Source organism: Rhamphochromis longiceps, linkage group LG17, assembly GCF_057381845.1.
Source record: "Rhamphochromis longiceps isolate RC_006_pf linkage group LG17, R_longiceps_female_GT1.1, whole genome shotgun sequence".
Classification (NCBI taxonomy): domain Eukaryota; kingdom Metazoa; phylum Chordata; class Actinopteri; order Cichliformes; family Cichlidae; genus Rhamphochromis; species Rhamphochromis longiceps.
In genome coordinates this window covers 13,373,235-13,391,930 of record NC_140573.1, presented here as the reverse complement: position 1 = coordinate 13,391,930, position 18,696 = coordinate 13,373,235, and the positions used below count along the sequence as shown (strand labels likewise).

Here is an 18,696-nt window from a genome sequence, read left to right as displayed (position 1 = left end):
ATCAATCAAGAACTTATCAAATTCACAAAAGTAAGTGTCACTACAAGAAAAGAAGTGAAATTACAGGCTTTTTTTTTTTTTTTTTATCAACGTAAAAGATATATGACATTACCCTGGCCTGCAGTAACACTGTGAGAAATCTTGGAGTCATTTTGATCATAACTACTGTCATTCATTTGCTCAACTAAAACTAGAAACATCCTGTCTCCGAATGATGCTGATAGGTCACTTCACACTAGGGCTGGGCCATATTATACCGTTCACGGTAATACCGGTATAATGTTAGGCAATGATAGGAAAATGAAATATCGCGATAGAATATGAGTAAAACGCGCATGCGCAGTGCCTTTGTTTTCATACGCACATGGCCGATTGTTGACTGAAACAGATGAACCAGAATTGGTTTGTAAAAATGGTGCAACTTCAGTGATGTGGAACTGGTTTGGTGTTTGTCCGTCAGATACACGACAAAGAACATTTTTTTGCAGAACATGCAAGCGGCCGTCGTTATTGTCGTATTTGTCGGACTAAGATGCTCTTAAATCTGGGAGTAATCTGGGTCCTAAACTCTGTATGCTTCAGGTCAAACGAACACTGCAGCATCACTGAGAGTTAAAAACTGTCTAAATTCTTTCATCTCTAATAAAACGATCAGTATTGCTGCTTTACCAGCTGTAACTATGAAGTTTAACTTCCAGGCATCCATGAAAACAAAATTTATTACATTTAACGGGGTTAGAAGTTAGCAGGAAGCTAGCGGAAGTTAGCTCGCTAGTTTCGCTAGTTACCTAAGCATGATATTGCATGTTCTGACTGAGAGATTTCTGAAAAAAATCAAACCTACAGCTCTGCTATCGCTTCCAACATAAATGAAGACAGGAAACTAAACAGCAGTGACGTTTGTAGGGTTACTGAAGTTGGGCTAGCTGGTATATAATGATGTGCTACGTGATCGCTAGCGACACAGCTATGTTAGCATAACATAAACAGTGAAGCTGGAGGACGAACACTAACACTTTTCCACTTATAAAAGTTAACGTTAAGGTTCCTGATAGTTAGAGACAAATGCAATCGCATGGCAGGATGCTGTAAACGGACCAAACTTCAGTCAGGAGAACAACTGAGATAATCCATCCACAGGTTAGTCATTAATATACTGCAACAACATGGGAATAGAGCAGCTGCCAGAGAATTCAACATTAATGAATCAATGGTACAGAAGTGGAGGAAGCAAGAAGAATGAGTTTAATAAAGTTTGATTTATCTGACTGCTTTGTTTCACTTAATGTGCCTTATAATCCCGTGCACCTTATGGTCCGAAAAATACGTACTGCACACTGCAGTTTAATGTTGCAAAGCACCTCCTTTTAACTTCAGTGGATATTATACATGGTTATGCTCAGGATATGTCAGCCCATTTCTACTGGAAATGCCTTTTGGTTAAACTTTCAGCAAGGAATTTGCATTTGCACTGTTACATTTTTATAAAGCTTTAATGTACATAAAAACCAGCTTCTTGTTTAAGTGAAAATAAATGTAAGGTTGTCTTTTTGCGCTAGTAATGTTGTGGAGTTGTATTTTGTCTCGCATCAATTATATCGTCAGTTATATCGTTATCGCAAATTTTCAAATATATATCGTGATAAATATTTTTGGCCATATCGCCCTGCTCTACTTCACACATTAATTTCTTCTAAAATAAACTATTGTAATTCAAGATCTACAAACCTCCTGAAAAACCTTCAGTTGATCCAGAACTCTACTAACTGCAACATGAAAGCAAGTGCAGATTTGTCCTATATTATGTTCTCTGCTAAATTCAGAGCTGGATTTAAAATATGTCTCTTCACATACAAAATCTTGAATAATCAGGCCTCGTCATATCTTAAAGACCTTATAGCACCTTATTATTCAAATAGAGTACTTCACTCTCAGACTGCTTACTTGTGGTTCCTAGGATATTTAAATGTAGAACGGGAAGCAGAGTATTTTTTGGTTTTGTATTCGAAGTGTTATAAATAGCAGATATTCTATGAAGGCATCGATCTGGGAGGGGTCAGGTATAAGATGGACAGGACCACAGAATGGGGCACGTATACATGCATTTGTCTGGTTGTCATTGTGTGTTTAGTCTCAGTTGTAGCTGGTTGAGTGTGTGTCACTGTGGTTGTGGTCAGTTGTCTATACCAGCATGTGGAGCTTCTTCCCTATCTCAGAAGCCAGGAGAACAGTATACAGTATAACATAGTTAAGCAACCTCAGTGGCCATGTAAATATGTGCATACAAACTGTGAGCCGGTGCTGCCATATTTAGATGGAATGAAATTTGTTTTATGGTTACCAGAAAATCCAGCTTTCTTACACATGCATTAAGACTACAAAAGGTGGCTAGATAAATGAAGTGCTAAAAACTACAATTCCACTGATTACCCTGTGAGGATGTTTCCAGTTTTATCAAAGCAGACTTCTGATGTGCCTGGAAACTGCTGGAGTCACACTTCTAGTTTGGGGGTTTCAGTTCCTAATGCTTCTTTATCACCATTTTGGACTTGAACTTTCACATCTGCCCCAGCTGTTCTTTCAGGCCCTGATACTTCTCAGTTTTCTCGTGCTCCTTCCTTGTTTCATCCTGGATTCTGGCCCTGACACTAACTAATCTTTCCATTACTCACAGAGCCTCAGGGTTCTGGACATCAGATATAGTCCTCTGTGGATTGTGAGGGGTATTTGTGTCTTGAGATCAGTGGTATCTATGTTCTTCTGTGGCCAGCTTATTATTCTGCCTGGATATCTGACGACGAGTCAATGTATTGATGGCTTAGATATTATTCCTACCATTCAGTTGGTTTCTCAGCACCTGTCTTACCTTCTGTTGCTGACCTTTGTGGATTTTTATTATGATTGTCATTGTAACATGGAATGCCGTTGCACTTGTAACTTGTATGCCTGATATTCTGCCTTCTGGCAACTCGTCCCTTTCAGTTTGGATAATCCTGCCTCTCTTTGCAACATTCCACACACTCTCCTTATTAAGGAAAGCCAAAACATCATAAGCATTTATCAAAGGCTTGTGAAAAATTAGTCAAAGTCAGAGTTCAACATGTGGATTTTTAATGAATTCAAATCACAGAATTCATCATGCATGCATTTTCCTGTTGCAGCACTTCTCAGCTGTCACTGTTTCTGCACTGTGGGGGCAGGTGGTCTCCCGGGTGTTGTGTTCCACATAGTAAATCCTTCTCATCTGGATGTACAATTACAAAGAAGGAAATAAGAAACTTATGACATGCAACCCGAATTCTGAAAAAGTTGGGACATTGTGTTAAACGTAAATAAAAACAAAATACATTGATTTTTGAATCTCACAATTTCACATATTTTATCCACAATAGAAAATAGAAAATATATTCAATGTTTACACAGGAAAATGAAATTTTATGACAAAATATGGGCTTATTTTGAAATTGATGACAGCCACATGTCTCAAAAAAACTGAAGGAACTGAGGAGATCAGCTGCTAAACTTTAGGGAGAGGAATGTTACCCCATTCTACAGATAGAATGGATTCTAGCTGCTCAGCAGTTCTAGCTCTTCTTGATTTTATAATGTTTTCATCTGGTGAAAGACCTGGGGCCCGTTCTTCGTACCTCGCTAAGTAGGTTAGCTGGATTTGATTGTTGACGATTTCGCGTGATCTTGGATCGTTCGGTTCCCCGAAGCTCATCCGGGACTTGCTGCCATAGCAACAGAGCCGTAAGCGTAAACTTGCTCGGGAGCAGGTTTACTTTATGTAAACAGGATTAGATCGCGGCCACGCAGGTATGTCCGCTTCATTTATACGAAAGCAACAGCGATATTCCACCACTGTTTCACCATAAATAAATATTATCAATGTAACTAAAGATCCTGCAGCACTTGATCCATTTATTGATTTCACACAGATACTCGCAAGTCAAGATTTTCTTTTTCTCATCAATGAAATCCAGAAGGTCTCAAGGTGCAGTGGAGCTGAAGGGGAACATTGCCCCTGTCTCAAACAAGATTCTGATGCTTAGTTTGATCTTATACAGTAGCTATAACTATAATTTCCTAAATATTGGATAAGTGGAAGAAAAATGGTACATAGAATAGTACATATAATATTCCAAATAAAGCCTTCCTTATTTTTATTCCTATTCATATGTGTCAGGATGTGCTGTGTGGCAGGTAGGAGATGAGGACTAAAAATGCAGGACTCTCAGACTCGAGGGATGAACTCAAAACCACAGCTTTATTTGCTAGTCACAGGAAAACGAGCATACAAACTAAACTAAACTAAACTAAACTAAACTAAACTAAAAAATGACAACCTAAACTTACAGGAAACACAGGGCGATCCGCACAGCATGAAGGACAACGCGACACTGACTCAGAGAAACACAGGGTTTAAATGCACTGGGAAGTAATGAGGGGAATGAGACACAGAAGGAGGGCACAGCTGGGAGAAATCAGAACTGATGAGAAAGGAAGCAAAGTAGGATACACTCACATGAGACACAGACCTTCAAAATAAATCAGGAAGTATAACACAGAGATGCGAACTTGACACGGTGGAGACAGCAACTAAGAAACACAGAGACATAACCCATAAAGCAGAGGACTCTAAGAACCAAAATACACGGAGGTAAATACTAAGCACGGAACACAAGAAACTAGACTCGTGGGAGTAACAAAAGACCATGAGATATAATTCACAATACAGAGTGACAGAAAACACAAGAAACTCAAAACATGCAAAGACACAGACCAAGAAACAGACTTACACAGAACAGAGGGGGCACAGAGAAACATGAAGGGCAAGGGATCAAAACTAGAAACCATAGAATAAATCTCACGAGTACAAAATACAAAAATCACAAAGAACTAAAAACGCTGGGTCAGGAGACCCAGGATCCTGACAATATGGTGTGTTTATATCTTAATTTGCATGAATCTTATAATATGTAAAAAATCCAAACAAACATTGTAATGCTCAAAAGTAATGCTATCACTGGTTCGGTTCATGCTCCTGTTGATTGAAAGACTAACAGTACTCTGGTCCAGTGTCTTTAACCTGTGCGTGCGTGTGTGTTTAGGCTACGTTCACACTGCAGGTCTTAATGCTCAATTCCGATTTTTTGATCAAATCAGATTTTTTTGTCTGCTCGTTCACACTACAAATAAAATGCGACAGCAAACGCTCTCTAGTGTGAACGCTCAAAGCGGCCCGCATGCTGGATGCGTCTGGCTTTCATAACAGGATGCAGGATAATACTGAGGCAGCCCCTGTTCTCTCAGGGAATGGACTGAACAAATGTCTAAGATGGCATCATATGAACGGGTTATGTACAGAATTAAGGGGAGAGAAGATATTTTTGAGCAGGTCTGGGGTCCTTTTTTGTTGTACATCGACAATGTCTCCTAGATATTGTGATAAATGTTCTTTTGGGGGGGGGGGGGGGGGGGGGGTTCATGTGTCGTTGGTATTTTTGTTGTTGTCTATTTTTTACTTTGAAAGTCAGTAGAGGGAAGAAATTGTCTAATGTCATCAGTGGTCAAGGTTATGTTTTGTTTTTAGACACCCAGGTGTTTTGCCCCCATTGCTTTTGTTTTTGCAGATGTTTCCCAGGAGGCGGTATATCATTTTGTTTCTCCTGGTGTTTTTTTTTTGTTTGTTTGTTTGTCTGATTGTCTTAGTTATTGTTAGTCCTTATTTGTTGGTTGTTGTTAAGAAACGGACAGAGAACTGACAGTATGATTATTCCAGTTGTATATTTGTTAATGTTTCTGTCCATCCAAAATATGAATAAAAAAAAAAAAAAAAAAGAAAGCGGCCCGCATGCACAAAAGAAGACTTCACACACAGCGCGCTCTGTTTAGACCCAGAGCAAACAGTATTATTTGACTGATAACCCTTAAAATAAAGACTTCGGACTTTACGTTTCCCAATTTTTGCTTTAAGTTATTTTGTTATTTACATAATAATGTAGATAACCTAATAATTATCCTTATTGCTGTTTTAGAGGAGCGGTGCTTCAAAGGATAGTTGCAGATTTCTGTCAGAATCTGCAGATTATAAAGTACAAATAAAATTTTCATGTTTCTCCAATGTTGTCTTCCCAAAAGTTTCACTGACATCTACACTGGATGGCCAGGAAGCGTTCGCAGTGTCTTCTCGGGCGCTGATAATTGGCGTCTGTTTGTGTCAGTGACGTAAAAGACGGCTTTAATGCGACATGACCGTTCAAACAGCAGTCGCTTTCTAAAACATCGGATATGTATCGGATTCAGTACCACATACGAAAGTGACCCAGATCGGATTTGAAAATATCGGATTTGTGCCGTTCACACTGTCATACCATGATCGGATATGGGTCGCATAGGGTCAAAAAAATTGGATTTGATGCGCTTTCGCCTGCAGTATGAACGTAGCCTTTGACATCTTTGTGAGGAAAGAAAATTGGGATGCCACTATACTTGTGGAGACCAACAGGCACTAATGGGTACAAAATGCCCATCCCCACGAGTTTGAAATTTTTTGAGGCTCAAAATGTGATTTCAGGGCTCTAGACTAACTTATTGCCACAGTTGCACTGGTGCACCAAACTTTTTTTCTTAAGTGCACCAGCACAAAAATTAAGCGCATTTTTCAACAATCTTGTCAACACAAAGTTCTTTATTTGGAGCACAGTTCTACAAGAAAGATAAGTGTGAAAACAGAGATTTGAAATGGGAAACTGTTCTTGAAGTACAACGAGAGAGAGAGAGAGAGAGAGAGAGAGAGAGAGAGAGAGAGAGAGAGAGAGAGACCTGATCAGGAAGTGTGATTTTTTTTTTTATAGCGGTGGAAGCAAAACAGCAAAAGTAAGAGGGAATTAATCACGATGTTTGTCAAATGTGAAGCCTAGTTTTGATCTTCTTTTGCTGCTGGTTCAGTCTAATTTGGTTGGAGAGAGACAAAACCTGCAGCATCAGAATCTAGGGCAAAAAAAGATGTGAACACAAAGAGCGGACCTGACGCATCAGAATCAGTGAGCTGTCGGCTTTCAGCCTCGACAGCGTGTCTGCGTATGTGCCGTCGGGTGAGAAAGCAGACATCTCACTCATTCTGATGCGTCGGTTCCACACTCTGTGTTTATGTCTTTGTGCGGAATCCGTTTACCTGCTCTGGTTTGCTGTTTTAGCTATTTGGTGGGTGTTGAAATAGTTTTGATAGCTTTAACCTTAGATTCTGGCGTTTTCTGCCAATCAGAGAGGTCTGCCCCAGACTATGTCTGACTGGTTTGGACCACAATATGGGCATGTGTGTCTGTTGTTGACCACAGTTTCAGACTTTCAGAGTTGCGGAGACTTTTTCTTTTTTGTACTCGAATGGCAGGTCGCACCGGCGGACAAAGCTGAGCTCGATCAGCTCATCATATCTCCACTATTAAACAGGCCTGGACCTGAGGAGTTTTGGTTGTTGTTGTTGTGTGTGAGCTGAAATGCTGCAGCTGAGTGTTCAGAGAGCAGCAAACGGGAATAAACTGTGTTAAACGAGTGAACTATGTGGTCAGGTACGTCATTCCCGTTACAATTAGGTTTAGGCCAAGGGTTTTGGGTTAGGCATTCATTTTTGATGCTTAGGATAAGAAGCTAGACATGTGAGAAGTGATGTGTTACAATGATTGTGAATGTTTTTATTGCAAATGTATCATATATCATATAGTTTTCCATTCTTTGTTACACTTGAGTCATTGTGTACATCTAAAACAGTTCCATTGGCCATGTTATACAGCAAGCATAAAAAAAGCGTCCTCAGCAAAGAGTTTCTCCACCAGGTCACGTCCTGCCTTTGGGACAGGACACTGGTCTGAGACTGAGGTTGGGAAGGGCTCGATAGCAGGGTCCATTTCTCCAGGAATCTGGGGGTTGGGCTTAAGTGGGAGAGTGACTCCGAGCTCAGGGCCACCAGCAGGGACATCAGGGAAGGAAGGCAGGGTCACAGGCTGGCCCAGAGCTGGCAGCATTGTCACCATGCCTTCTGGGTGGTCGTGGGGTGCGTTCTCATGTTCGTGTTCGTGGTGATGGTGGTGGTGCTCGTGTTCATGCAGGTGACCATGCTTGTGATCGTGGTCCAGAGCCAGCTCGTGGTCATGTTCATGGGTGTGCACACCTTCAGCGTGCTTGTAGTCGTGGTGTTGGTTGGGAAAGTCACTGCTGTGGTTGTTTGCTTTGTCGTGATGAGTGTGCACGTGATCGTGGCTGTGACTGTGGTCATGGGAGTGGTCATGAGCGTGCCTGTGTGTGCTGCCTGTGGCATGGTCATGTGTGTGGTGGTGATCGTGGTTGTCAGCATGCTTGTGGGTTTGGTCATGATGAGAGTGGCTCTTGGTGTGATCGTGTACGTGGTCGTGTGTTTGGTCTTGTTCGTGGCTGTGTGAGTGTGTGTCATTGTGGCTGTGGTCAGTCTCTCCGCCCAGCAGGTGGAGTGTCTTCTCTCTCTCAGCAGCCTGGAGAAGAGATAAAGAGTATACGGTACATTACAGTAAAGCAAAATCCAGTGGCCCTGTGAATAAGTCCTTACAAAATCTGACCTCCTTCAGAAGGGAGCAAATTTAATGGTGACCAGAAAGTGAAGCTGTCTTGTTTAAGAAAAAGGTATTTAAAAAAAATTAAGTCAAGATGGAAGAATTACAATCTGAACTTCTGCTAATGGCCCCATAAGGATTCTATGATTTGATCACAATCTATAGCGACTACCGGATGAAAGCTAATCACTGCATTTCTCATATCTCACAGTACAATTCATATCTCACAGTACAATAATATTGAATGGGTTGCATTGTTGTATTTTGTCATGTTTCTCAGGTCTTTGTCTGAATTTCTACGAACATTATTGCTAAGGATTGTCTTATTGCATTGGAGTCACACTGGGTTAAATATGTACACTTGGGTTTTAAGGGGTATTTATTATTTTCTTCTTTTTTTGGGTTGTATGGAAGCCCCAAACGCAATTTCATTGTTCTTGACAATGACAATAAATAAATAAATACAAATAAATACATTAAAAGTCAAGTGAACTTTTACCACTATTTTCATTTTTCTTTACAGTATTAATTTGGAAAAACTCCTATATTGTAATTGTTGGTGATTGTTGGAGTTGCTTTTTTTTATTATCATAGGGTCTTTACAACATAAAGCACTTCGAGGTCACTGTTGTTTTGAATTGGTGTTATATAAAAAAAAATGAAAGGAAATTAAATCGAATCATTCAATGATATTTTGTTTGCCCTGGTGAGAATTTAGCTGTATCATCTGATTTTGTAATGTTAGAGCTTGAAACAGTCTAGAGCACAAACAAGATATCAACTTTTACTTTAAATGTTACGACTGTAAAGATGACACTGTGTAAGGTTGACTAGCTGGATCCTGCTTTTCACCATCCTACCAAGCACCATTGTTTCAAAGTAAAACCTGCCACTAACTAAGCAATGGAGAAATTCGTCTGGTTCCTGTGGTATCACAGTTTACAGGTTGTATGTAGAAGTATGATGAACATTAGGAACGAAAAAAAAGTGTTTGACATCACAGATAAAAAATCAAAATAAAACTTGACATACAGAGGAAGACTTGCTGTCCAATAAAGGAAGCAAAGCTAGGACAAACACAAATTCCCTGTTTTGTAGTTTTTCCTAATTAGAGTCAACAGTTTGTGTTCATTTGTTCAAGATCAAATATTTGTTCAAGAGGGAGACAAAAGTTTCAAAGGTTTTATTCTAATAAATTTAAAATTTAGACTCAATCCTGTATGTTTTCTGTGCTATTGAAAGATGTTAAAAAAAAAAACAGAGATCGTATCCTGATAAGACTTACCTCAGGCTCATAGATCTCACACTCTACGTCAATGATTTCATCATTAGTGGGGGAGTGGTAGAGGGATGCCTTACAGAAGCCCTTGTGCTGAGGAGAGAAAAAGAGGAACAAAGAGCAGAGAGGAACGCCCATTTTACTAAGGTTTAAGAATTAGAAAAACTGAATCTAGGAATAATCTCCTGCTGACGTAAACTAGCCAGTAATATAAAGCTAGAACACATCCTTGCTCGAGGCTTGACTGTAAACAGAGGACTTTGCTTGTAGTGATAAAAACTGATAGCCCCCTGATTGGAGAAGCCACAGTGGAGTAATTTCATCAAGCAGTTTGATCAAAATTTCTCATTTAAAAAATTCAGTTCAGATAAAATAAAAAAGTTGTGAAGTGTTTATCTTGACTCACGGCGAACTCGCAGTTCATGAGGGGGCACTTCTCAGCTGTTGCTTCTGCGCTGTTGGGGCAGATGGTCTCCTGGATGCTGAATTCCACATTGTAATACATACTCATGGCCATCTGAACACACAAATAAACAAATGTTTAATTGAGAAAATCATTTGCAGAGGAATTATTAAGTAATCTAGAGTGGTGGGAATAAAAACTGTTGAACATGAAAAGTAGGCCCATGAGGTTTGATGGAAAGCCAGTATTTAGTCATTTATTGATAAAGATTTTAGATTAACCTCTAAGAAGGATATTTTTGTGTGATTTCAACTAATCTCTGGTGTCAGAAATTCAGTCACAATATTCTCAGCCTTGACACTGTGTGTTATGGAAGTTAAGATGACAGGATACATTATGTCACATGTGCTGATGTTCCTTTTGGAGGTATGGTAAGCTTACCCCTGCTGCAGCACGGCAGATTTTGAGGAGAGCAAAACGATTGGCGAGTCCGCTTTCCTTGTTGAACTTTTCCAGAGAGTGGGACACAGTCTTCTGAACGTTGTTATTGTCGTGGTGAATTAAAGTTGTGCAGTCAGGATACATCTCATGTACTCTAGCTGCAGGAACTGAGCAGAACAAAAATTGTCTTCAAATTTTCAAACATTTTGTGGTGTGCAAAAAAAGCGCTGTCCCAGATTTTGACATGTAGTGCCAAGTGTTGCCCTACACGTCATTTCTTAATGTTTTGCAAGGAAAATTGGAAATAGGTGAAACAAAGAGATGCGGTAATTTTCATACCTGGTCTGATAACACAGCTGTATTTGTAGAGACGCTCCACTCTGTGCACCTTGTTGATGAAGATAGCAGCTTTGCACTGTCCATATACCTGCAAACACAAATACAATATATCAATACACCACATGACTTTTTCCCCTTCCAACTTCTGAACTAATGCTTATGGAACAAAAACCTTATCGATTAAGAAAATAAAAATATAATAAAAACAATTTTATTATAACAACTACTCAAGAAAGCCTTGAGCAGAACAGTGTGAGTACATGCACTTGCAGGGTGTGTGTCTTTTCTAACCGGCATGTTTTCAGTGGGACGAGTCTCACAGCTCTTCCAGTCCTTCTTGCTGAGAACGCTGCATTTGGTCTCCACGACATCCAGAGTCAGGTAGGAGACCACACCATTATCTCCCTGTAACACGCACACATACCGTTTTGTCAAAAACACAAACATTTACAGTCATTAAAACCTTAACAGAATTTAACAAGTTTCTGGTTTTACTTCCCGGGATCTGTGAAATCTCCTGATTTGTAAGCTTGACCCCTTGCAAAATACAAACACTAGTTTTTTAGTGTCGCAGGTCTAATAGTTCCTTTCTGCCCATCTTTCTGTGCAATTGTGCTGTAACGGTTGCTGCTCTGTCTCCAGATTTCAGCCAAACGCTTTTCAGTCACAACCCTTTAAATGGCTGGATTGTACTGAAAACTAAAAGTGCTCCAGTAAACAAACAGAAATGCAATGAACTGAACTGGTTTGATACTGCAAGCAGCAGCATGGCTTACATGTCTCTTTATGTGTGCGTTGGACAGGCGGTGCAGGCTGAAGATGTAGCCCTCCTTCCTGTCCTGGTTGATTTTGGTAAGAGCCAGTTCAGCAGCTGCTTTTGTTGATGCGTCTTCACATGAACCTGGCTCCATGCCACCACGCTCCACTGGTGCACCATTGATGGTCACACAACCCAACGCCAGCAGCAGCGATAACAGCACGCAGGTCTTCATGGTAAAGGCCTGGGACGACTCTCTCTCTTTAACACCGATGTGCAGAGACGGAGAGGTCACATTTTATATCCTGCTACTGTTTAAGTCCCCCCCATTCCACCCACACACACCTCTTGTCAATGGTAAATATGACCATTGATCCCTACCTCTCAAAAAGCCATGCTCACCTAGCATCCAGACAAACATTTACAGTGCACACTTGCACAACGGAGCTTATCAGTTGTTAGATAATCACTCATGCAATCGATCTTTTCTTTTGGATCAGCGTGTGCAACCAGTTTGTTGAAGGTCATATGATCTACTCTCGGCACTGAGTTAAATCAAGGACAAAGCTTAATGTTTGTTCAATAAAAACAGCAAAAAGGTAAAAAATGATGGCGAGTAATCAAAGCAGCAACTAATCTCACAATGCTATCCTATAGTTGAGCATGCATTTACAACTTGGTGGGATCTGAGGTCAGAGGAGACTGGTCACACAACCCAACGCCAGCAGCAGTGATAACAGCACGCAGGTCTTCATGGTGGTACACACTGTCACACTCAGGCTTCTAGAAGAGATGTGCAGAGGAGAGGTCACATTTTATATCCTGCTACTGTTGCACACACAGCTCCTTCTCCTGTAAAAAGTAAATATAACCACTGACCCCAACTCCTTATTTAAGTCATGCTCATCTATCAGGCAACAAGTCAAATACTCACCAGACTGCACAATGGAGCATGTTAGCTGAGATATAATCATCTTTTCAAGAGTCTTTCTTCTTTGGGATCAATGGGTGCAGCCAGTGGGTTTGATCCACTCTAGCCACTGAGATTAATTAAGGACAAGGCTTAATGTTCGTTAAAGAGAGACAGCATGGACAAGATACAGGACCACAGCAGTCAATGATCTAAAAAGACAAAGAATGTTGGAGAGTAATCAGAGCAGCTACTGATCACTGTACAACTTCATATCAGCTAACTGAAGCGATATCATGTCACCACTGTCTGATTAAATCACAGAAGAACAGTGGGGCTAATTGAAACTTTCCACTGGTTTGTATACTATCTTCTTTTTCCACTGCATTTGGAAACACAAGCAGTATATGTATAGCAAGAACTTTATAACATACAAGGACAGCATGTTGCAAATAGAATTGATACATAGTCATAGACATCCCAGAATACTCACTAAACCTATGCATCAATATTTAGCAAATACAAAAATAAAAGACAATGCCATATACTTAGCCTTTTAAGTACACATCATTGTTTCAATATGTTTTCAGTTATGTTTTTCAAATTTTAGTTGTTAGTTTAATCTTAGGAAATTATAATAAGCTAAGTGTTTTTTTTGTTAAATTTGTGTTGTTACACTTAGCATTGCCCCACAGAGTGCCACACAAACCCATTCTGAATGAATGAATGTGTCGGCTTTCTTTGGTCATGCAGTTTGCCATTTTTACAGCTCTATATTTATTCTTAAACTGTGTGACCTCATCCTCTCCCCACTCTTTCTTAACTGGTCACATTCACTTCCTTAACATGCTTTTTGAACCATTTTTCAGAATAAATAATTGAAATATTACATGAGTGAACGCCTCCCTCTTCAGTGTGTGCAAGTGAGGTATTTAAAGTGTTATGTTAACATTCTTTGGTCTTTACTTGATGCTGTGAGGATAAACTGAAGCAGAAAGCAGACTTTAGGTGTATTCCCCCTGTTCCTAAATTTGACCCCGAATCCCACTCAAGCGAATGAGTTGTTACTTTTTTTCCTTTAGCTGCAGTGAATGATGTGACCTTTGACAAGCATAAAGTAGTATTTTTGGAAGAACAAGGTGATATCCATAGAGTTATTAGTAAAACAATTAGCTCTCAGGGTTATTGATGTCATGTGGGATCATCTTGACACAAAGCAGGACAAAAAGCAGCCACCATTTAAAGAAGATCTTTGGAACGTCCTTCAAGAATTCTGGACTTACTTTCACGTAAGTTTGCAAATGTTTCAGAGAGAAAATGCAGAGGTATTCCATAGGTGAATATGCAATCATAACAACCTGCAGTGTTTAAGTTCATACTAATGCTGTGCGATTTTTGGCCCATTTTGAGCCGATTTTTGAGTCGTGCGACCGTTTTGGCGATCGGCCCGATTTTGGCCTTCATCGTGCGTCGTGCATCGTGTAGTATACGTGGGGTAACGAGACGCGATTAACACCTCACGACGAGCTCCCGATCATCAATCGCTTGGTCGGGAGGATTTCAAACCTTGGTCAGGAGGATTTCAAACCTGTTTGAAATCCTCGCGACCGTCGTGAGGGTGTCACCGCAGTTTGTCACACTGCGCACGCGCAAACACAAATGTCAGCGAAAAAGACAGCGCAGCACGGCAGTGCAGCGTGTGATCTGGACACAAGCGATGGAGGCACAACTTGTAGAACTTTGGAAAGCTCATCCGAGCCTTTTCAATGTGGCCTCACAAAATTATCACGACACAACAACCTTGAAAATAGTTGGATCTACACTGCTGCTCAATCACAGCTGCCTGATCAATGTTTTTCATTAGCAATTTAGCAAAGTTGATGGTGGTGGTGTGTCTGTGTGAGTGAAAGACGGAGAGGGAGAGAGCGACAGAATTTCTGTTATAACCTTCATTTTATGGACGCACAGTGTGAGCACTCAGGTCGCATCAGAGCATCGGGCCGTATAGTGTGAGACCTGCATCGTGACCTATGAAATTCTAACCCCTGCGAGTCAACCGTACAGTTTGAGCAGGAGCTGAATCGCGCGACTGAAAAAATCGCACAGTGTAAGCCCAGCATTAGGAATTAAATTTTGAGTTTCTTGAAACACACTTATTTCAACCACAAGGTGGTGCTACAGTATAGTGCAATATCAGACCATCATTTTGCACACTGAGGTCCTGGATACACTGGTTATAAGTCTGAAGCTATTCTGCACTTAAAGACGCAGCACAGAATGCATCATTCAGCATTTATCAAAAGACACAAAAGACATTAAGAGTTAATGAATAGTCTACCATGTGTATGTTTAGCTAGTGATGTATGTATATGTATATGTACATATACATGGGTGTGATACTGCAGCAATGTACATTCAAAATAAAAATTGTATCTATACAAAAAAAAAAGTGTCAAATTATTGAACCCCTGAAATAAAACAAGGTGAAACACAATTGTTTCTGATGCAAGGTAAAATTAAACATTTGACTCCAGTCATCACTTTGGCCAACTGAGTGGCCCCAGTTCATCCTGATAACAGGAGGAAATCATCTCAGTGACTTTGAAAGAGGCTCATTTGTCAGGGCACAGATGGCAGGAGCTTTAATCGCAGACTGTTCCCTTGGCCAGTGCCTCAATGGGAACCGTGACTAAGCGACATCTGCATCCAGATCTACTGAAAAGACATCAATAAATAGGTAGGAAGCCGTAATCAGCAGTGCATATATGCTGACTCTAATGCTTATGATGCACAAAACAGCAGCTTCCTCAGGTACCTGAGAAAATCTGCAGGCTGTAATCAGACTGTTGAATTAAGAACTAATTAAAAATTATAATAATGCGTGATACAGATGTAGTCTGTCAACCCCTTATTATAAAAACGTGGATTTGGAGACCCTGTGGTGCAAAAACCACAGACAATGTTCTACGGAGATGTGTGGAAAAATACTGATACGGTCAAGTGAGTCATCAGCAGCTGAGGAAGCAAGTGACACGCACAAAGAGAACAAAACTCACCACTTGATCCCCTCAATATTAGGGTCAAGCATTCAGGCCTGCATGCTTTGGGGTGCATTTTCATGTCTTAGTGTCAGTCCATATTTTTAGTCCATCTTATTTTACAGGGTAAGACCCGGCACATCACGTTGTTCTGAATGATCACCTTTAAAATGTGAGGAAACACTTGTATCCTGATAGGACTCGTCTTTGATAACTAGCCTCAGTCCACAGGGTGAGCACATGAAGATAATCTCTTCCTCAGTCGTAATGAAGAATGGGGCTTCCAGACGACCTGGACACTCAATGCTAAGGAGAATTAAAGCTATTACGGTGGCAGAACAGCTTTTTAACAAACCTGTTTTTTTTCTGACTGTTTTTGAACTGTCAGCAAAACTACTCATCATCAGGTATGATAAATGTATAGGATTTGTTTGCATTTACAGAGACCTTTACAGAGGTCGCGTCTCACATAGTCAGCATTTAGATTGATCTCAAACGTTAAGGGTCAGTGGATTTGTAAACAATGATTCATATTATAAGGCTATAACCTGTGCAGGAGAAAGAGAAGGGTTTCGGGGGAAGATGAGGAAAAATTGTAGCTCTTGGCACAGAGAGAAGGGTTATCTCATCTGTCTTTCAGATCTCACAGGTTACACAGGGAGTGTGTAATACCACTTCAGCATGCTCAGACCTGGATTTGTTTGGAACCACACTTCATATTGTGTAAGATATAATACATTGGGATTTTACTGACCGGTGCAATATTTCAGACGCATGCTGTAAAAGGTTTAATGCAAACATTAAATGAAAAAACTGACTTTCTTGTCTGTATCCTCCACAGACTGTGTAAAAGATGCTTCTAGCCACTTTGATGTCACCCAGTAGTTTGTGGACTCAAACTATGAAAACTCAGCATGAGCATTTCTGGCCGCTGCCATACAGTTTTTTTCTTCCAAAGAAGTATTTAGACAAGGGAGTGGAGTGTTAAACTACCAGGGAAGGCTAGCAAGCTTTCTTAACCCCATGCCTCCATGTATGTTTGACATTTACAGACACAGCTATTTGCTAATTAGTACTAATAAACTATTAAAATGCTACATAAACTTGAATGGTTTGTATCTCACAGCAGATAATATAATTTCTCAGATTATTCTGTTGTTCTGATAGGCACAAACATAATCAAGAGGACTATGTTATGGCGTCCATCTTAGAGACTCAAATTAGCAGAGGTGAAACATACAGCAGATAGCTATCACCTGCAGTTACCTGTGTCAGCACACACACTGATGAAAACTACCAGCCCCTAACTAAGCCTTAACAACAAATGAGTAGGTTTCTAATAAATTGTTAACAAGGTGATTTAATTGCTAAATGGGCGATTATGGGGATTGATTTTCCTTTTTAGTCTCAAGTGGCCATAAGAGGAACTGCAGGTTTCAGTTCCCTGAAAAGACAGAACAAAACACATGATTTAAATTCTGTTGTGTCACCTCTTTCTCCATTCTGCTTTTGGTCTCACAAATCTCTACACTGTTCCAAAATAAAATTGATGAAATAGATTAAAGGGCAGCACGGTGGCACGGTGGTTAGCACTGTTGCCGCACAGCAAGAAGGTCCTGAGTTCAATTCCAACATCAGACCGGGGTCTTTCTGTGTGGAGTTTGCATGTTCTCCCCGTGTTTGCGTGGGTTCCCTCCGGGTACTCCGGCTTCCTCCCACCGTCCAAAGACATGCAGCTTGGCCCTGCGACAGACTGGCGACCTGTCCAGGGTGTACCCCGCCTCTCCCCCTATGACAGCTGGGATAGGCTCCAGCGCCCCCCGCGACCCTGAAAAGGATAAGCGGAAGTGAATGGATGGATGGAAATAGATTAATGTATAAGAGGAAATAATCCACAGCACAGTGAACCTTACAGAACCTCAGAGTTCAAGCTGCTGTTGTTCTGAAACATCCCATAGCTTTTCTGATTGTTCTACTCCAGTTTGCTATAATGAGCACTGTCACAATGTTTACAATGTTGCTGACTGGGAAAAGAAGCTATGTTGATCTGAGGTATTCCAGTACAGCAGCTTGGCTCCTTATATAGACTGTCTGGTACAATCCAAAATACCCTCTTTTCACATTTAAATGCACACAGAGCTGGCACAAAGTTTGAGTGAGTGTCAAAATCTATTACATTTATGAACTATGATGCATATTTCATAAATTAGAGGTGATGTAATCTCCCGGTTTATCATGCCAGTTATTTACTCTGAAACCGATTTTACCAGTGACTAAAGAAATGTAAATCAGTACTTTTGCTCTGCTTATGTTGTATGATTTTCCTGGACACTTGCCAGACAATCAGAGAGGAAGACTTAAATGTTTTAAAACTCCTTATAATCAGGATAATAATATGAATATAACTGGCACATAAATGTGGGACTATTCGGAAGAGCAATAACGGGTTAACTCCAGTATAACCAAAATTGTCTTCCTTTTAATAAGCTGAGTTGTACATGAAATGTTCATTGGCTGAGACCTAATTAAGATTTAAAACTAGATGTGGAAAAATTTTTTAAAATTAATGAACATAGTAAAAATATATAAATTGTTGTGGCATGAATGGCGGACTTGACTAGACCACATAGTTTGTTCTTTTAACCTTTTTATTCCGGTTCCTTTTCCTCTAACACATAGCTGCAGCTTTTCAGCTGCATCCCACACACAACAACAACATCAACCACAACCTCAGGTCCCGGCAAGTTCAATACTGGGTAAGTGTGATGAGCTGATGGAACTCTGGTGTGTCAGCCTCACCTGCAGTCATGCCACATACCCCCACGGCCTTCTGGCCTAGCCCTATTCCCCCTTGCCGCGAACGGGAGAGGAAATCAGGATACGACCATTGGTGTCCCCGACCCCATGGACCAGCGGCAGGGAAGGGTTGGATCGGGGGGCC

At 40.5% G+C, this 18,696-nt stretch overlaps 1 protein-coding gene across 1 annotated transcript; it reads right to left on the bottom strand.

The window, feature by feature from the left end:
• Positions 1 to 7,660: 7,660 nt before the first annotated feature.
• On the bottom strand, positions 7,661 to 12,590 carry LOC146649389 (uncharacterized). The gene is made up of 8 exons (XM_085387116.1): positions 12,210 to 12,590; positions 11,827 to 12,068; positions 11,342 to 11,455; positions 11,051 to 11,138; positions 10,712 to 10,878; positions 10,274 to 10,384; positions 9,874 to 9,960; positions 7,661 to 8,510 (listed from the first exon to the last, which is right to left on the bottom strand). The coding sequence occupies exons 1-8, from the start codon at positions 12,226 to 12,228 to the stop codon at positions 7,788 to 7,790; spliced, it is 1,551 nt and encodes a 516-aa protein (XP_085243242.1). The 5' UTR covers positions 12,229 to 12,590; the 3' UTR covers positions 7,661 to 7,787.
• Between the last annotated feature and the right edge of the window lie 6,106 nt (positions 12,591 to 18,696).